At 32.6% G+C, this 21747-nt stretch overlaps 2 protein-coding genes across 5 annotated transcripts; both read left to right on the top strand.

Moving 5' to 3' along the window:
• The first annotated feature begins 241 nt into the window (after positions 1-241).
• LOC126881665 (uncharacterized) lies at positions 242-5923 on the top strand. Of its 4 annotated transcripts, none has more exons than XR_007696958.1 (2): positions 242-527; positions 4448-4673. XR_007696958.1 is itself a non-coding variant. In XM_050646057.1 (2 exons), exons 1-2 carry the CDS (start codon positions 3645-3647, stop codon positions 5418-5420), a joined length of 552 nt encoding a protein of 183 aa, XP_050502014.1. In that variant the 5' UTR covers positions 3025-3644; the 3' UTR covers positions 5421-5923. The 4 variants fall into 4 exon arrangements, 2 of the variants coding, with proteins under 2 accessions (XP_050502014.1, XP_050502017.1); XR_007696959.1 differs by lacking the exon at positions 4448-4673 and adding an exon at positions 631-2618; XM_050646057.1 differs by lacking the exons at positions 242-527; positions 4448-4673 and adding exons at positions 3025-3879; positions 5104-5923.
• A 13458-nt stretch (positions 5924-19381) lies between these two features.
• Positions 19382-20323, top strand: LOC126892194 (uncharacterized). The gene has a single exon (XM_050661675.1). It carries the CDS (start codon positions 19382-19384, stop codon positions 20321-20323), a length of 942 nt encoding a protein of 313 aa, XP_050517632.1.
• Positions 20324-21747: the final 1424 nt, after the last annotated feature.

Here is a 21747-nt window from a genome sequence, read left to right as displayed (position 1 = left end):
TTCATAATATTTTATTATTCAATATTATATTATTAAATTTAAAATGTCGTTAGTAAACTCCAGTGTGCGTCTTGGAAGAGTGTTGCCATCGTATACGCTAAAAGCTGATTGGCTCCGCCATCTTTTGCTCAGATTTCCGGATTAATATGGAAGGGGTAAACAGATGATCAGCATAGGGATTACGTACACTCGATACGCATCGTATCCGCCATGTTTTCCCGTAAGGCGCTATGGGAAAACATGGCGGATACGATGCGTATCGAGTGTACGTAATCCGGGCCCTGTTGTTTATTTTTCGTTTACTGTGGTTTAACCTCACTTAACTAGATAGATCGAGAAATATTAAATTACTATTACTATTATTCAGGTTGAAAAATGCCTTCCTGTAAGGTAAAAGGTTGCGAAGTCGATTGGGGAAAAATAATGTGAAAATGAATTCTTTCCCAAAAGAATCTGAACGACGGAAAGTGTGGATTAAAAATATAGGGTTAAAACAAGATCCAAACAAATATGCTGTTGTTTGTGAAGTAAGTTCTTCAAGTAAAATTAATTGAGTATTTGCATTTGATGCATTCTCTTTATAATATTTATATCATTAAAAAATATTGTATTCAATTTTTGAATGTTTAGGAACACTACTTCTGACATGTGGAAAAAAGTTAGACAAGATGGCAGCAGAAAATTAAAATGCAATGCTGTACAACAATATTTAGAGAAGAAAGCGAAAGTATTTAATTATTTATATTGGTTTTTTGTTTATTCACCAATTTAACACCTATAGATATTTGTATAACAAGAGAGCGAAGTGCACCTTTTCCTCCCAAGAATAAAGTTTACTAGTTTACTACAGTAATCATTCAAGGGAGGAAAAGGCACTTCTCCCATGTTATACATTTTTCCACCTCCCTCAAATAAGTCATTTTTTCATTTTTAAAATATTTATATAACTGTTGATTGAATACATGAATCATAATTGAATACAGGAATTTGTGTATTCAATCAACAATAGAATTAACAAAATTTATTAGAGAACTAAAACTAACAAGTAGGTACAGTATAACTATCAAATTATTAATGAAAAATTTTTAAATCAAAATAACAATTTACTGTTTTTACCATTTTGCAACATCTATAAATAAAATTTAAAATGTATGGATACTTACCTAATAGAAAATAGAGTAATAGTATAGGGTGTCAATAAGTTATTTCATCTATGCTATGACATAGTATGACGTCAACATCACTTTTACTTTTACTCCCTAGGGATTAAAAGTACTTTGTTTCCCTAGGGAGAAAAAAATATGACTATGCTCCCTACAATAAGGCCAGGAAATGTATACTTTGGATAGAGGTAGGTGGGAAAATCTGTTTTATTCAGTTATTGTGATTTGTTTCTTACAGACAATCGGTTTGTTCTAGCACGAGTTTCAAACGGTCTGAAACCATTAGCGAATAGTGGACCAGCGCGAGTAGAGGGGATAGCACTCGTAACTGTATTATGTTCTCTCACTGACCAACTGTTTGCTGACTAGTTCGACTGTTTGCTAGAACAAACCTATTATTCAAACAAAATGTCCTCTACGTCAGACTGATCAGAATTTTAAAAATGAGTCATATCAATCAAATCAAAAAATTTCAAAAATTGTTCCTGTAACCATTTTTAGTGGAAATAATAACAGTACTTATATTGGATCAGAGAGCCACCCAATTCATTGTTAAAGTATGATAAACTAAAAGTTAAACAATTAGGCATGCACTTCATATTATATTTAATGAAATATAACCCACTGGTACTCGTACAAACTTGACGGCAAGCAAATTCAACAAATTTTTCCTCATTTATTAGTTTTTCACTACCGTTAAGTTTGGAAACAAGCGCTGTTGCCAAATAAAAACATATACAGTCAGAAAAATGAAAGAATACCCATGAACGATCACATCAATCACATATTTTGTATTTGCTGTTTTTTTTTTCATAAATAATAAATGAGAGAGATAGATTATTAATAATCTGAATAATATGTGATTGATGTGATCGTTCATGGGTATTCTTTCATTTTTTCGACAGTATGTATTTACCACAGCAACTACAGGTGACACTGTTTCTCTTTGTCTTTAAGAGTGTGAAACAAAGATAACTACAGTGGGAAAAATAAAGAATACCCATGAACGATCACATCGATCACTTATTTTGTGTTTCCTATCTTTTTCTATAACAAACATTTATTATTTATAGAAAAAGACAACAAACATAAATTAAGTGATTGATGTGATCGTTCATGGGTATAGGGCTTTTCATCGATTGTCATTTGTTTCGAGCTTCTGTCATGTGTCACATAATATTAATATATCTACGTCATACGTCTTTGGTTTGTATCATGGGTATATACCAATAACGTATGACGTAGATATATTAATATTATGTGACACATGACAGAAGCTCGAAACAAATGACTGTGAATGAAAAGCCCTATTCTTTCATTTTTCCAACTGTATCTGTAATATACGCTGAGCTCGTAGGTAGAGGGGATAATTAAAAAATCGCGAGAGCCAGTAGTGACAAGTCTGTAAACCTTTACTGGAAATTTGACATAAATGTCAAAGTGAATAATTTAAAATTGAAATTAAAAACATTAATTAGAAAAAATATTAGTTGGTCAAAGCTGTGGTATATATTTTTATCTTAAGTATACTTACGGTTTAAATACTGAATTAAGTTTTTTTAATATTTTGTAATACCTATCTAATTATAATTAGATATAAATCATCTAAGCGCCATCTACACGATAATTGTGAATGTATCTGAAGTAAGAAATTAATATTTCATTAAGAGAACGTTAAAACAGTTAGCAAAATTTTTAAAAAATCGATTACAATTTAATTACTTTTTTGCATTGTAAATATTAAGCGATAACAATTAAATCATAAATTTAAAAATTACTGGTGAAAGTTGAATTAGTAATCCGCTAGGAGCGACACCAGCGAAGCTCAGAGCGTATAAGTGGGTGCGTTTGGACAACCATAGTGGCTGACTGTCAGCAGAAATCGGCTGAGTGGTTGTATCCAGCTGTGACAGGGAAAGCTTAGTAAATCTCTCAGCGGCTGACTTCCAACGGTGACGTCTGACAGCTACTGCTGGCTCAGCTGTCCAGCCGCTGTGGTCATCCGAACGCACCCAGTGTCAGTCATGTTTTCCTGTAGTATAAAAGGCTTAGATAGAAGGTTATGTAAGATTTTTGTTTGTTTATTTTTTCTTCTTCTTCTGTGGCCTTTGGAAGCTGTGCCCATTTAGCCAGCAACATTTCTTAAAATTAATGCCTAACTAAACCTACCATACAAGAAAACCATTATGAACCTAAACGACCAATCAAGGATACGGAAGGGAAAGTAAAGTTATTTAAAAAATAAACTGTTGTTAAAATATAAACTAAATAAATAAAATATAAATTGAAAACAATAATTTGACATTATAAATGTAACCTCCAATATTATGACAGACGTCAGTTACCATGACATCATATATTATACTCATCACTAATTCTAGCCAATGAAATGCTTGCTGTAATAGGAATGGCATATCAAAAAAATCTGACTATTCTCTATATATTTTTTCAAATTTAGAATATGGCAACAAGGGGAAAGTTATGTGCATTCCTCATTGTTTGACTTTTCCTATATCTTTAGTATCAGGTCATCGTACAATACAAATACTTCTTGCAATGATTGGAAGTAATGCAGAACAAGAATTGAATTTGGAATCGCCGAGAAAAAGGATTGGTGTACAAAATAAGAAAGTATATAAAGGACAACAAACATCTTCCATAAGCGATCAAAATTGTATAACTGAAATTCAGGAAATAGATTCTGCTCCACCTTTAGGTATAAAAAATATTTTGACATTTTTTTTTTATTTAATACACAATTTAATTTACCATCTGATCATGAAGCTATAAGTAAATGGTGTGAATGTTGAACACATGAGGGAGAAGCTGCCATGTGGCAACTCTCCTGTATAATATATTTTATATTAGTTCACATAAATAGTTAATTTATTAAGTCTGTTGGCCATGGTTTCTTCAGTCACCTTTCAAATCCAGGAGGGGTATTTAGCAGTCTTGATTCGTTACTTGGATGATCCGTTGTCCATCAAGGAAGTTTCTTGTGATTATTCTAATTTATTCCTCTACCAAGGATGTGGCAGAGTCATCTTGTATAGGGTTTTGTTCAAGTGTAAACACTTTTTTGCGCCAGTCCAGAGCTGTCTGCCAGCGCTGTCTTGAATAGAAAGGTGGTCTATTTTTCATGCCACTGGCATTCCAGTGAGACTGGCACCAGTTTCTGGATACATGTAAACGTTACTTTATTTTATGTAAATATTATTTTCATTCTAGAATCAAAGGGAGACTCTTTTAACAGGTAAATGACGCTATCATTCTTTTTGTTCTAGAAAAACTGTAAATAGTAACGATTTTGAATGAGTGAGAAGTCTAATAAAGCCACGACGAGATACTGTATTAGAGCGTACGATTTGGAGGTATTTTTGATTAGATACATTTTGTAAAGTACAATATAAATTAGATTTGATAATGTGTAGTATTTCCTAATAAATTAAATACTATTAAGTGTTTATTGTTCTTGTAAGTTAGTGTGGTAAATAAATAATATGAAGTAAGTCTGTGTATTTAAATTAATATGTGTTCTTATTTAAAAATAAATAAAGTCAATTCAAAATAAATATTAATGCCTAAAAATCAAATTAGTAAAGTCGCTCACATGTCACTAGCAAAGAAACTTGTCAGCTTTTTGTTTCCGGTTGATTTGGACAGGTTAAGAATTTAAAGTGGTAACACTACATGTTAAATCAATCATTTTAAATTGTTTACAGTTTTACTTACAGTAGGAGATGTAACATACTTTTGTTTACCAGTATGCAAAAATTAAAAAATCTTTCATAGATATTGATTCACCACTCAAGAATTAACAAATTGTGAAGAGCACAAATATGCCTGTACTTCGTCATCTGTCCAGGGCCGATATCAATTGATTGTCACAATATTGTATAGGTATAGAATAATTCATTTTATTACAATTAACAGTTTTTAGGTTTCCATACTTCTAAAGGAAAAACGGACCCTTATAGGCTCGCTATATACTTATACTATGGCCAAAAAGCGGTAGTGAGAATAGAAGATATAACATCAGAAGAAATAGAAATGAAAAAAAAGGTGTTCGACAAGGGTGTATACTTTCACCAATATTATTTAATATATAGGTACTCGGAAGACATATTAAGTAAGACAATGGATGAAATAAACATAGGCATTAGAATTAATGGCATGATCATAAATAACCTGAGATACGCTGATGATACAGTTCTTTTAGCCGAATCACATGAAAACCTACAGATACTGCTTACTTAATAAAGTGACCGCAGTAAGTGGAGAATATGGACTATCGCTTAACATAAGCTTTATTCCAGCAATGTTCCATTAATTTTATCTGTCTCTTCCACATTAACCAAGAAGAGGTGTTGAAATTTCCGATACATTTCCAGTGGATACATTACCAGCTATTCGTGATGAATAATGAGTAATACAGACTTAAAAATTCATACAGACCTAGCAGTCATTACTTAGCTTTTGATTAAAATTGACAAATCTAAACGCACAAGTGGTCTATTACTTTTCTGTCCAAAAAAACGTTTATATGTTTTTTGTCATTTTGAATTAAACACCTATAAGTTCATTTATGCTTTATGTTTCTAGCTTGTTTCTATTTTTGAAGTTATTAGGTGCGATTGGGAAAAATGTTGTGAGTTTTTTATAAAACTAACAGTATGCACTATTGTGCACACAGACAGTATAAAGTTAGTTGCTAAATCTTTCAAGTTACGTATCGGTGGAAATAAAGTGTGAACAAAATATATTGGTGTTTTTAGTAAATATATGTTTTATAATTTTTTAATTTGTGCTATTCTTTTAATGAAATTTTTTGGAAAGTAGTAAGTATTAAAATTTAATTTAATATTTAAATAAATTACAAATAAACTGTTTGTTTTGAATCTATTTATTTCCTTGAAATAGTTGAAATCATATATACAGTAGACGCTCTCTTAACCGACCATGACGGGAGCTGCCCATAGGTCGGATAATCAAAAAGTTGGTTAAACCGAAAATCTTTAAAACCACCCTCAGAAAGACATTACATATGTAACTCTATTAAAAATATATATATATATTTTATGATCTATAAACAAAAAAAGTAGTATGTACATATAGTCCGTCCGCTATAACTTTTCCCATGGGTCACGATTCATTTTCAAACAAATTAAGTCAAAATATAAAGTGAAACAAATGTCGATGTGTATATACATACGTAATTAACAATATCACTCACAAGACAAATTATGAAACTTGTATGACCTCTAATCTAAAAATAGTATCATCCAAAAAGGTGTAGGGTCGGTCGGTTAAAGGGAGGTCGGTTAAGAGGGTGTCTACTGTAAGTATAACTTAAATACATAAAAGTACACACACTATTTTTTAATCCATGTTTAAACACTGGTTATGTCACTAGTATTAAAAGAGGCACCTAAACACATTTTGCAAATTATCACAAAAACTAATCTTGTAAGTAACAGACCAGTTTAGCTCCAACATCCTCATCTGATCTTACCCCTTTTCTAGCAACAGTTTATGCCTGGGAGAATCCACCTGCAGAATAACTGATAAATGCTTATACTTTTCATTAACAATAACCATACTAACTCCTTCCACGCTATGTATTCTGCTTTACTATTTTGACCAGCTTCTTATCTTATTCCCAGTATCTTCCACACATCCCAACCTAAATGACTTCAACTCATACTCTCACCTTTTCTATAGAATTATCACAATACCGTTTTAGCTTTTTAAGAAGCAAATGATATTTTTACACAATCAGTGTGAAACCAATTATTGCAAGCTCCACTGCAGCCCATCCATAATGAGACCAGAATTTTGTTTACAATGATTTGGTTCAGATTCATTTAGTTTCTGTTATGAATTAACGTCTTTTTTCTCCGAATCAATATTGCACTATCTATAGGCACTTCAGACTTTCTCAAAACAAGCAGTTCTAATAAAAGAACATAACATTAATTTAATCAAAATATAATTTTGCATTTTTTCATTTTTTGCAATGATTCTATATAACCTCAATCTTCTTTTTACAACTGACAGTTATGTAAAATTTATATTTTTGTGTGCGACTAGGGCAACCAGTGATCACTGAGGGCGGCCATATTTTGCTCTGGTTTCCGGGCTTGTCTACACTCTCCCTGGACGCACTCTGGTAAACTCCAACTCCAACAACAACCTGGAGCTAAAATAAAATCACTAAAAATATTTGTTAAAATTACTATTACCTAGCATCATTTTATTCATTATATTCATTTATTCTTCTTCTTCATCTTTTTGTGTAGACATAACTCTGTCTGTTTTTCAATGTGACTCCAGTAAGTTGTCATTCCATCGTTTTCGTGGTCTTCCCACTGATCGCCTTCCTATTGGGGAACCGTCTCTCGCCGTCCTTACTACTCTGTTTATTGTCATTCGGCTTTTGTGGTCATTCCACCATTCTACTCTTCTGTTTTTCACCCAGTTATTAATGTTGTCCACCTTGCATCTCTGTCGTATACGTATATCTGCATTTCTGGCTCTATCACATAGTGTCTTACCATCGATTTTTCGAAGTGTTTTCATCTCTGCTGTTTCTAGCATTCTTTTTGTCCTTTCTGTATCAGATTGTGTTTCTGTCGCGTATGTCATTATTAGTCTGAGGACTCTTTTGTAAATTCTGCCTTCCATTTCTTTTCCGATATTTTTATTTCTCCATATTGTGTCATTCAGGCAGCCTGCGGCTCTGTTTACTTTATTCACCTGAGCTTGTACTTCGGTTTCGAGCTTTCCGTAGATAGAGCTAGATAGTGTGATGCCTAGATATTTAAACTCTATGACTTGTGCTATTATCTGACCGTCCAGCTCTAATTTACAACTAGATTTGTTGTTATAACCATGCATTTAGTCTTTTTTGGGGAAATCAACATGTTAAATTTTCTAGCGGTTATATTAAATTGGTGCAGCATACGTTGTAAATCATCTTCACTTTGAGAGATTAGTATTGCGTCGTCTGCATAGCAGATTATTTTAAGTTGTTTTCTCCCATTTGGTATCTTTCTTTTGTTCTTACTTTTTTTTTTATTATTTCATCCATGATCAGGTTGAACAATAGAGAACAAGACAGGGAGTCTCCCTGTCTTATCCCATTGCCAGCTTCAATTGGGTCAGTTAGTTCTTTATCTACTTTTACTCTGATCGTGTTGTTCTGATAGATATTTTCGATCGTTTTAATTATTCCTAGAGGTACCTCTCTTGCGTAAAATAAATGGATAACGTCTTTTAATTTGACTCTGTCAAATTCCTTTTTAAAATCGACGAAAAATAAGTATGCCGGTTTGTTGTATTCTACTGATTTCTCTTGAATCTGCCTCATTATAAATATAGCGTCGGTACATGATCTTCCCGACCTTAAACCTTGTTGTTCTTCTGCTAATCTTATAATTGTATTCAGTGTGTTTGTTATCACTTAGTGTTGTGTTTAATAAATTAATTCCTCTGTAATTCTCCGGGGGTCCGAATTACAAACTCATATTCATTTACAGAATTATGTTCATTAATAGCTGTAATTGACTAATGCATAGTTTTAATTATTGTAACAATTATTATTACAGTTAAACTATATAATATTAATGATATTTTATATATAGAATTAAGCCGTTTAACCAATTTACCAATTAAGCCAATTAACCAATTTCGATTTCCAATGCGAAAATGACATGTAATGAGAAATCAAGAACGTTACCGCCTTCTCCAACGGATTTTTCAAGGGAAGGTAAGTGGTAAAAGAGGACGTGGTAAAAGTGGTAAACTTTACGAACGTGGTATAACATGACTACCACTGAACTGTCCCGCGCTGCGGTAAACAAAGTCAAGATAGCCATGATGATCGCCAACATCCGGAACGGGTAGGCACTTTAAAAAGAAGACATTTTTATTGGAACGCTAGATACCAATGAATTCCACTGCCAAGTGTGAGACTCTAAGATAACAGATCACGCTCAAACTACGAGGTAAATTTGGCAGAAGAGACGTTGTGACTTCCAAAAACATGACAACATCGCTGGAAGTGACAACGCGACTTGAACTACCCTATTTACAGAAGCCACAACGTATTATGTCCGCTTCCGTATATACCTATATATATACAACATTTATTATGGTAAATCCTTTCCCCTCAATACGTAGATCTATCGTAGCACCCCCCCTCTTATCAAATATACAATTTTTAAAAAATAATCCCAAGTAGAAAAGGTGGAAGCCAGACAGCCTCTTCTGTATACCGGAAGTCACAACTTAACGTGCATCAATATATATATATATATATATATATATATATATATATATATATATATATATATATATATATATATATATATATATATATATATATATATGAAAGGAAACGGCGATTGCATTTTATTTCACTTCGACCACCACCGATATTCTACACGACGTGTTTCGAGCTCATGTCAAGCTCTCGTCAGGAACATCTAGGTGGATGGTCGAGGTGTAAGAAAATGCTTTTGGCCTTTCTGGTAATAATAAAATAACCAGACTTCAGTACACTTGGTACGACATCTATATGAATTAAACGAAAAGATTTCTCTGATATACAGAAGAAATCTTTTCCGTAGCGGACGCGAAAATGTAAATTTCAAAGTCTTCATAAAAGACGATGAACGACAAAAGACACCTCTTTGTGTCACAGATTTGTCTACAAAGCCACGTTATTCGCTACACATTCGTCAATAACGGAGAAAAACCGTGATATGAAAGGAAACGGCGATTGCATTTTATTTCACTTCGACCATCCACCTAGATGTTCCTGACGAGAGCTTGACATGAGCTCGAAACACGTCGTGTAGAATATCGGTGGTGGTCGAAGTGAAATAAAATGCAATCGCCGTTTCCTTTCATATCACGGTTTTTCTCCGTTATTGACGAATGTGTAGCGAATAACGTGGCTTTGTAGACAAATCTGTGACACAAAGAGGTGTCTTTTGTCGTTCATCGTCTTTTATGAAGACTTTGAAATTTACATTTTCGCGTCCGCTACGGAAAAGATTTCTTCTGTATATCAGAGAAATCTTTTCGTTTAATTCATATATATACAGGGTGTCCCGAAAAGATTGGTCATAAATTATACCACACATTCTGGGGTCAAAAATAGTTCGATTGAACCTAACTTACCTTAGTACAAATGTGCTCATAAAAAAAGTTACAGGCCTTTGAAGTTACAAAATGAAAATCGATTTTTTTCAATATATCGAAAACTATTAGAGATTTTTTACTGAAAATGGACATGTATCATTCTTACGGCAGGAACATCTTAAAACAAAATTATAGTGAAATTTGTCCACCCCATAAAAAATTATGGGGATTTTGTTCCCTTAAACCCCCCCAAACTTTTGTGTACGTTCCAATTAATTCATTATTGTAGTACCATTAGTTAAACACAACGTTTTTAAAACTTTTTTGCCTCTTAGTATTTTTTCGATAAACCAGTTTTTATTGAGATGCGGCTTCTTTTTCAATATATTTACGTAAAAATTTTATGGGGGTTTTGTTCCTTTAAACCCCCCAAATATTTGTGTACGTTCCAATTAAACTATTATTGTGGTACCATTAGTTAAACACAGTGTTTTTAAAACTTTTGCCTCTTAGTCTTGTTTTCATAAGTCACCTTTTATCGAGATGTAGCTTCTTTTTCAAAATATACCTAAAAATGTAAATTATAAATAAATTTTCAGATTATTAACAGGTCTCTATAATCGTACTTAACCATATACAAATATGTGGTGGATTCGACAAATATTCAAAATATCTCGATAAACACTGGCATGTCGAAAAAGTACTAAGAGGTAAAAAAGTTTTAAAAACAATGTGTTTAGCTAATGGTGCTACAATAATAATTTAATTGGAACGTACACAAAAGTTTGTGGGGGCTTAAGGGAACAAAACCCCCATAAAATTTTTATGGGGTGCACAAATTTTACTTCATTTTTTTTTTGAAAGATGTTGCTGCCATAAAAATGCCACATGTCCATTTTGAATAAAAAATCTCTAAGAGTTTTCGATATATGAAAAAAAATCGATTTTCATTTTGTCACTTCAAAGGGCTGTAACTTTTTTGTGTGCACTATTGTATATAGGTAAGTGAGGTTCAATCAACTTATTTTTGACCATAGAATCTGTGGTATAGTTTATGACCAATCTTTTCGGGACACCCTGTATATATATATATATATATATATATATATATATATATATATATATATATATATTAAATAAAATAATTATATATATATATATATATATATATATATATATATATATATATATATATATATTGATGCACGTTAAGTTGTGACTTCCGGTATACAGAAGAGGCTGTCCGACTTCCACCTTTTCTACTAGGAATTATTTTTTTAAAATTGTGTATTTGGTAAAAGGGGGGCTTATAAAATGGGTCTACCTATTGAGGGGAAAGGATTTACCAAAATAAATTTTGTATATATATACGTATATACCGAAGCGTACAGCATACGTTATGGCTTCCATATATAGGGTAGTTCAAGGCGCGTTGTCACTTCCAGCGGTGTTGTCATATTTTGGAAGTCACAACGACTCGTCTGCTAGATTTACCTCTTATTTTGAGCGTAATGTGTGATCTTTTGAAACTTTTACTGTGAGGACAGTTGTCTGTGTTTTAAAGTTGTCTATTTAAATTAAAATATTGATATTCTTTTGATTATACAGGTTTACAAAAAAATACATTTCGGACTATTTGACGAAACCATATGACTAGGGGGTTTTTGGGGTCGCTGGTTACGAATCCGGGGTTTGCTAACCTCTATCACGTCAGGTAAAGGTTATTTCAAGGACAAATCAAGATAAATCGACAGTCGCTCTGAAAAAGTATATTAGGAGGTTTTTGGGGTCGCGTATAACGAATCCAGGATCCGCTGACCTCTATCACGTCTAGCTGAAGGTCAATTCGAGGTAAAATCAAGATAAATCAACACAATCGCTGTGAAAAAGTATATTAGGGTGTTTTTGGGGTCCCTGATCACAAAACTGGGGCCCGTTGAGCTCAACCACGTCAGGTAAAGGCCATTTCAAGGTCAAATCAATTTTGTTAACTCCTCCTGATTTGCACTTGAAATGACCTTTACATGACGTGGTAGAGCTCAACGGACCGCAGTTTTCATGATCAGCGACCCCAAAACTCCCTATACTTTCAGAGCGATTGTGTCAATTTATGTTGATTTGACATTAAAATGACGTTGAACTAGACGAGATAGAGGTCAGCGGACTCCGGATTCGTCTTCAGCGACCCCAAGAACCCCCTAATATACTTTTTCAGAGCGACTGTCGATTTATCTTGATTTGACCTTGAAATGACCTTTACCTGACGCGATAGAGGTGAGCAGACCCCGGATTTGTGATCAGCCACTATAAAAACCCCCTTGTCATATGGTTTCGTCAAATTGTCCGAAATTTAGTTTTTTTTGTAAACCTGTGTTATTTATGATAATATGATTGATATTTATTTTACAAAAATACTAATATATTATTATTGTTGTAAAATGGATTTATTGGAATTAATTAAAAAAGTGTTAATAGTAAGTCATTTATTTATGAAAATTATATCAAAAATGTTAATAAATAAATTTGAACTTATAGAAAATTTTAATATTTTAGATTTTATTACAGGCACCGTCCTTTTAATTTTTGATGTACCAATAATAATATGTAATAAAAAATTAAATGGCTAAACACTCCAGGTGGGGATTAGCCGCTAAAAAGCTATCTAGATCCATCTTTTTCGAGCAGATTTTTCCCAATCTGCTACTCGATACTATTGACTATGCTTCTCCATTTCTTTCTATCCTCTTTCTTTTTCTGCTAGTCTCTAATTCCTGCCCTATATAAATCTTCCTTTAATTCCTGTAACCATTTATTCTAGTTCCTCCGCGTCTCCTTCTAACTCCGGGTCTCTATTGTAAAATTGAGTTTATATTTGTTGCGCTACCTGCTCTCCATATATGCCCCAACAATCCAACTCTGTGCCCAAATCTGAAAATCTGGAATAATATCTACCCGGGTCGAAACATTTTTTTTTAATATATGAAAATAGTTATTTATGAAACGGAGCGAGTGCTATACATCGCGTAAGTTCGCAAAAAGTACTTCACGCACAATTTCATACAATATTTTATCTACGATAAACAAATAAAAATACTGTAACTCTTCGTCACTGGAATTCATTTCTATTCTACAATTTTTAGAACTTTGACATATAAAAATTCTAATTTCTTTCAAACCACAAAACTGTCAAATTTTTTTTGTAATTTATTGCTCATTATGTCATCACCTCTCTTGTGCTCTGCACAAGAGATCTAAGGTTAGAGCTAAGAATAACGTTGGCTAGGTGCTACGTTTTCTCGACTCTGTTTTACGGAATGGAAGCTTGGACCTTGAATGCGGCATCAATGAAAAAACTGGAATCATTCGAGATGTGGGAATATAGAAGAATTCTAAAAATATCATGGACAGAACACGTCACAAACAAAGAGGTTCTGAGAAAGGTGAATAAAGAAATGGAAGTCTTAAATACAATTAAAACCAGAAAATTGGAATATCTCGGACATATTACACGTGGAGAGAGATACAACTTACTCCAACTCATTATGCAGGGAAAGATTCAAGGAAAAAGAAGCATAGGGAGACGCAGAATATCGTGGTTGCGCAACCTGAGAGAATGGTACGGATGTACATCAAACGAACTTTTCAGAGCAGCCGTCTCCAAGGTCCGAATAGCTATGATGATTGCCGACCTCCGTCGTGGAGATGGCACTTGAAGAAGAAGAAGATGTCATCACCATGAAACGCGAAAGTTAAGAAAGAATATTTGATTATATGAAAGTGTGTTAAAAACAGTGAGAAAAAGTAAATCCCATTTAAAATACATTGTTACTTCATGCTTACTTTAAAGCACTGCTATCTATAATGACAGTTTTCACAAACTAAAAATTTATATATAATATGACATAGAGTAGATAAAAGTCATTTATTAATTATTAATTGATTATAGTCAGAAGAAAATTAGATCATGCAACCCTTGTTTTTTATAATTGTTAACATACTAAATTACATATCCAATAATTATTGTTATCCATTAAATAGATCGATGCAGATCGGCCTTATATCGGATCCTCTTCTATTAGTCCGTTCGCTGACGGTAAAATATTGCAAAACCCATAAATTTTAAAAAACCACTTAAGATTGACATGAAATTTGGCATACACATAGGTAACATATCAAAGAAGAAAATTGATATTGTGCCGATGTTTTCTTTTGCCATGGGGGTGACTTTCACCTCGTCTAGGGATGAAAAAATATACGTTTAAAATAAGTCCGGAAATGGATTAACTGACTAATTCTAAGGAACTATTGTTCTTTTTTGTTCATTTTTCAACAAAAAAAAACACATTTTAACGGTTTTTTTGCAATTAACTCAAAAAGTAAGTATTTTATCGAAAAAAACATTCTTAAGAAAAATACAGCCCATAAAAAAATGGTGTACTTATGTATGAGATCCCTAGACCCAGTAAAAGAAGAGTTGTAACTAATGACAAATAGGTTCATACACGTCAAATTTCAAATTGAATATTCCAACGTGAAGTGTCAAAAACTAAAGCACTTTTTGGGGAACACTCATTACAACTTTTTTGTAATGTTTAAAAAAAGGTTAAAAAGTTTTTAGCATTAAATTAAGGAAGTTAGCAAATAAAATTTATCGTCACCACTTCACAAGTTGATTTACTCGTGTATGTATTGTTTATAAATATGATCTGTAAGCTTCATTGGTTCAAAGTGCTTATTTTTGAAGGGGATGTAATTGAAAGGGATTGAACTAGTCACTAACCAACTGTGTATGCCAATTTTGAACAGCCATATCTTAACCAATATTTGTCTCAAAGAAAAAAAACATAATCCTAAATATTCAGAAAAGCAAAACCTACATTTTTTACACTTTGTAATTTTTGGTAGCACTAATAAATTTTATGTCATTTTGAAAAAAAAAAAGCATCTCTTTCAAAATTTAAACAATTTTACTTTAAAACCCAATTTTTTCAAAAATTAGCCCTTTACTTAGCCCGAATTAAGGGGTGATTTTCGGAGTTTTTTAAGAAAAATAGGACCTACTTTATTTTGAAAGTATCTTTCTTAATTTTAACGCTAGAAATTTTTAAGAAAACATAAAGATTTTTTTTAAACTTTAAAAAGTTGTAATAAGTTTTCTCAGAACAGTGTATCATTTTTTAGTTGCTATCATTTTTTGGTTATTTCACGTGAAATTATTCATTTTTAAATTTGACGAATATGAACCTGTTTCCTGTTTTACATTAGCTACAAAGCTACAACTTTGCTTCTACTGATTCTAAAAAGTTATACGTACATCAATTTTGTTACTTTATAAGCTATATTTTTAATGTTTTTCCCGATAACATACCTACTTACTTTTTGAGTTATTGGCAAAAAACCGTATAAAAGTGTTTTTTGTTGAAAAATTTACATATCGTCTAGCCAATAACTCAAAAAGTATTAACTTAGTGAAAAATTCTATATAACAGAAGTTGCTTAGAATTAGTGTGTTTATCCATTTCCGAACTTATTTTGAACGTATATTTTTCCCCTCAGATTAGAGGAGAAACTCAACCCCCCGGGCAAAGTTTTCTTTTCACTTTTTTCTTTTACATGGGTCCTATGTGTAAGCTAAATTTCACGTCAATCCGTTCTTTAAAATTTGGAGCAAAAACCGTTAATGAACTATACTATCTCCGTAAGATCGTAAAAAACAAATCAGAATATTTTTCCTATCGACTAAGATACAACCTGGAATACCTACTTTCAATACACCAAAAATAATTATTATTGCGTTTTTTATAAATGCATAAAAGCATAATATTTTAGTGCATATTTCAATTCAACTGTTTTTTGCATAATTTAAGGTTTTTTAAGTGCATGTTTCCCGATATCTATTAATTTAATGTATTTCTCCACGAGTTTACAGCAAAAATCTTGATAATTATGTTTGTTTTGACTGTTTTGTTTGTATAATTATTGTTTTATCATACAGTCAAAGTCTCCCTTCAATCCCAAACATTTTTAAAAGAAAATACAATTTTTATTGGATATGTTCAATCAAGCAGACATTCCGTTAACATTTTTAGTCACAACATAATATCAATGTTAAAGTATTATTAGAGCAACGCGTTATGGTGTCACATTTCTTTTAATGACCGACACACAAAATATTTTAATGACCGATCCCACACTAAGAACCAGATTTTTATTACCTACTGCTGATAAGGTAAAGAGTTATCAAATATCATTCGTTGTCATCTCTGTGTTAATTTGAAATAATAAAATATAAATATTGTAGTTTTGTATTCTAAAATATTTGGAAAAAATACCTATGTATTTTTTTTTTTTCATTTAGGTACACATCATTTTAAGGGATTGTCCGGAAGAGTACAGGCTCAATATATCGGCAAATGAATTTTGTTTTAAATACCGTCCGTATAGAGGAGGTGCTCGTTGGGGATAGGCGCAAAATCTTGGTCCAGTGCTAATTAAATGCATTAATTTTTTTCGAATTCTGAGAAAACTAATAAGTATTTTTGAAAAATTTAAACGCAGAATGGAAGCTTACATTATTACCGAGGGCAGAAAGTCCCTGAAAACTTATATAATGTTTATTTTAATAACTTATATGCTTAATATATGTTTATTTTAATAAAGATAATGGGATGAAAAAACAAGAGAAAAGTTAGTGTGATTTTTAATTTCGAATATTTCATTCAAAAGAAACTTTTTTTAATTCTAAGGGACTTTCGGTCCCCCGTAATAATGTTATCTTTCATTCTGGGTGTATGTTTTAAAAAATATTTATTAGCTTTCTCAGGATTCGAAAAAAATAAATGTATTTAAATAGCATTGGACAGAGATTTTGCGCTTACCCCCTTAAGAGAGAGTTTACTGTATTTTATATTATTACTAGAATTTATTACTTTAAACTTTTTATCGCTCTTGATTCATTTTATCGTGTATTTAATTACATTCAATTGTAATTGTACATTCAATTTTTTTGTATATTTTTACACGTTTTATTACTTTCGAAATAACAATACCTATAAAATCTATTTTTCAGCCTACTTGGGTCCAAAAAAATACACAATTTTCGGAAATTTCGTTAAATGAGAACATTTACCTACATTTCTTGTATTTATGAGGAAACAGTAGCGATTAACAGGTAGCGAAAACGCGTTCCAAGATTGCGGCTGTAATCTTGAATATTTTTTCGAGATATTTGACACACGTATTCGTAATATAATAAAGAATGGCGGTACAGACCCCAATTTGAAAAATATATTAATATGTGGAAATTACTCTGTAATTAAATACAATATTAAAAAAAAGAGCCTGTACCGCAATTAAGAAGAACAAGAAAATAAACTTTTTTTATCCGATGCCTAGATTTTGTGTCATTTTGGAACTACTAAAATTTTTTATTCCATTAGTAGTTCCAAAATGACACAAGATCTAGGCATCGGATAAAAAAGTTTATTTAAAAAAGTGTATTTTTTTTCTTCTTAATGGCGGTACGGGCTCGTTTTTTTAATATTGTATGTAATTATAGAGTAATTTCCAGATACTAACATATTTCCCAAATTGGGCTCTGTACCGCCATTCTTTATTATATTACGAATACGTGTGCCAAATACGTCGAAAAAATATTCAAAATTACAGCCGCAATCTTGGAACGCGTTTTGGCTACCTGTTGATCGCTACTGTATCACCTTAAGCTTTTAATAAGATTTTTAAAATTAATTTAGATTATTTAATAGATATACTCACCGGCACGAAAAACGGGCACCCCAAAAAATGGGTCATTTTGATGGCTCGTATCTTCTAAACCTATTGTCCGATTTAAGTATTTTTTTAATATATTATAGCCTTATTCTTTAACAATATCGCTGTAATAATATTATTTCTAGACATGTAAGTTATCATTATATACCGAAGACCAGGCGTACCAATCAAACTGGGGTTTTTTCTCAATTTCCACAACAGCCTGTGTGTTGTATTTTCATTTAAATTTGAATTAACTTGTTTACACGAGGAAGGCAAATAGTCCCAACTCTAGTTATTTTGCCTTTTATCGCGATAGAAAAGAGGTTTGCTTTAATGAGTGCAAAAACTGGAGCCTAGTAGTGTTCGTCAAAAGTAAGAGAAGCTAGTGCCTCTACAATCAATGGCTCGCAAGTTGTTCTACAATCAACAGCTCGCAAGTTGTTCTACAATCAACAGCTCGTAAGTTGCCACTCAACCAACGGCTCGCTCGTTTGCCGGTGTAAAAGCCTAGCTGGTAAGGCTTTTTTCGTGTATGGACTTGGTGCAGTGTTAAATGCAGCTGAGGGCCCTCTTGAAGACCAAATGCAGGGATTGAATTGGTAAGTGGACCTCTTTGCGCCTCATTTAATTATTCTATTCCTTTTTTGCTCATGTTTAAGTTTTTTATTGAACCGGTGTCAGAGCTCCTTTAGAAAACAAAGAATCAGCCCCTATTTGAGATCCTAACATCAAAGATCGCACATTTTGGTCACTTCGAACGTGGATATTGTTTTTTTGAGGTGTTTTGATAGTCGGTTTTTTAAAGAATTTAAACTTTATTGTTTTTATAATTAATTGTTCATTAATTGTTGGGGTGACTTGTTTTTCCTCGTTTGTATACAATTGCTTGTTAACAATTAATTTTTGAGTATTATAAAAAAATTTGCATTTTGGAATAACGCCCAAAAAAAAACATTGCCTACAGTTTTTTGCCTCTTTATTTCGTGTAGCAGGTAATGTTAATTGGTTGACCTTGAATGGTTTTCAGGTATTCAATACACAGAATTTTGTGAGTTTTCAAATTTTTAAAGTCCTCGCCTTTACGGCAGCTTGATAAGGATTCTTGTTTTTTGATAAATTATTAAATTCAATTGTTTAGATCATTAAACTTGTAAAATATTAGCTATTTGAATTTAATTATAGTTAAAATTGCGTTCTCTTTATGCCAGTGGCAGCTTGACCAGGGGATCGTTGATTATTTGTATTTTTAATTTTATCGTTGATTACGTTAAACAAATTTTTATTCTTTTTTCTCCATAATGGCTGATAAATTGAAAAAATATACGTTTCAAAGGAGAATGGCAATGAACGATTTAGAAACGTTATTGCGTTTATCCAATTCTTCTCTTACAGAGGTTCATAAGCAGTCGCTTTTTCGTGTTCGGTACTCAGAGTTAGACGATGTTTTGGAGAGTTTTAATAAAAATCATCAAAACATCGTTACAAATCTTTTGAACTCTGAACCTACGGATGCTCAATTAGATTCTGAGGACATTATTCGTTCCCAATTTTTAAATGATTATTATCAGATCAAGGCTAATTTCGCGGATCTCTTTGAAAATGATGATAATAGTCAAAAAAATGAGCAAAATATCGCCGCTTCGAATGCAGTACAACCTCCTAGTAATGTTCGCTTGCCGCAGTTAGAATTAGTTAAATTTTCCGGTGAGTTTACGTCAGCAATTACTTTTTTTGACTTGTTCGATGCGCTTGTGCACCGTAGACCTAGCGTTGATGATACGGAAAAATTAACGTATTTGATTCAAAGTTTAGAAGGGCCTCCTTTAAGGTTAGCTAAATCCTTGCCTTTAGCTAGAGAAAATTATGTTAGGATTTATGATAAATTAAAAAATAGGTATTTAAATAAACGTTTGCGTGCAATGGCACATTGGTGCAAAATTGAGGAAGCTCCCGCAACTATATTTAAGAATTCTGATAGTTATAGTAATTTAATTGATACCTTTTCGGAAAATTTATCAGCTTTAGAAAATTTGGGTTATAAAATTTCGGATTTTGTGTTAGCTTACAAAATTCTCACCAAGCTTGACGAGGAGACTCACCAACGTTTTGAATTATTACATGGGTCTAGTGAAATGCCTACGTTTATTCAATTATCTGATTTCCTAGAAAGTCAATGCATTTCGTTTGACTCATCTTTGTTGTCGCCTTGTTCTCCCAAGGATTCTAATAGAAAAAATTAATCGCCTTCTAAACACAATGCAAATAAAAATGGTTCTAAAGTCAATAATCGCTATAGTTTTTTTTCGAAGCCTATTGCGACGACTTGTTTGTTATGTTCTGCCGATCACCATTTAAAAGATTGTTCTTTATTTTTAAATAAATCTCCTTATGAACGGTACAACGCTTGTAAGAGAATGCGTCTTTGTTTTAAATGTTTAGAAAAACACGATTCTCGTAGTTGTAGTGTCACCTCTCGTTGTTGTCATTGTAATTCATCCCACCATAGTCTTTTACATTTTAAAAGTTCTGAAAGTGCCACTCAAGGCGCTACTTCTGTTGCTGCCGTTCCAACTACTGCTTCTTCTGATGCTCAGGTTAATACTGGAACATTGAGCTCACATGCTGCATCATTAGGTAGTGTTACCTCAAAAAACTCGAGCGTTTTGTTAGCTACTGCTGTGGTAGAAATTATGGATGGTTGTGGATTGTATCAACCTGTTCGAGCTTTAATTGATGGGGGTAGCATGACCTCTTTTGTATCTCAGTCTTGTATTCGTCAGTTAGGTATTAGACATTCTTCTGCTACCTTATCGGTACAAGGTATTGGTGCTATAAAAAGTACAGTGGTTGGTCGAGTTGATCTTCAGATAAAACCTGTGGATAGAGTGGATCCTATTTTTAATTGTGAGGCGTTTGTGTTGCCAAAAATTTGTGAGGACCTACCCGTTGTTAGTTTGGATGTTGGGCATTGGTCTTATATTGCTAATTTAAAGTTGGCAGATCCTCGGTTTCATCTATCTGGTAAGGTGGACTTATTGCTTGGAGCTGATATCTTTTCTCAGTTATTATTAGAAGGTAAAGTTCAAACTCCTAGAGGTATGCCTGATGCTCTTAATACCGTTTTTGGCTATGTCCTTATGGGTCCCTGTAGTTCGGTTCCTATGACATCTGCCACCTCGTTGTTTTGTCACGTGGATCAAATGGTTTCGTTGGAGGAGTCTGTAAAGCAGTTTTGGAGTTTAGAAACTGTTCCTGAAGTAGAATGTTCAGCTCCTGAAGATATTCTTTGTGAGAAAAATTTTGTTGAGAATGTTTGTCGAGACGGCTCTGGTCGTTATACCGTTGCTCTACCTTTCAGGGAATTATCTCCTGTTTTTCCAGGAATGTTTGAGTTAGCTGTAAATCGTTTTCTTTCCTTAGAAAAAAGGCTTTTGAAAAATCCTAGTGTTTATCAGGAATATTGTACCTTTATGAAAGATTATTTGGATTTGCATCATATGGAGCTTGTGTCAGAAACTTCTCGTCCATTATCTTGTTACTATATTCCTCACCATGCTGTATTAAAACCTGATAGTTTGACTACCAAGTTGCGAGTTGTATTTAATGCTTCTGCTCGAATTGGAAATCAGAATTCTCTTAATCAGTGCTTGTTTACTGGAAAGAA

This window comes from Diabrotica virgifera, chromosome 1 (genome assembly GCF_917563875.1).
Source record: "Diabrotica virgifera virgifera chromosome 1, PGI_DIABVI_V3a".
NCBI lineage: Eukaryota > Metazoa > Arthropoda > Insecta > Coleoptera > Chrysomelidae > Diabrotica > Diabrotica virgifera.
Note: the sequence above shows the minus strand (reverse complement) of the source record. Positions and strands in the feature narration are given on the sequence as shown.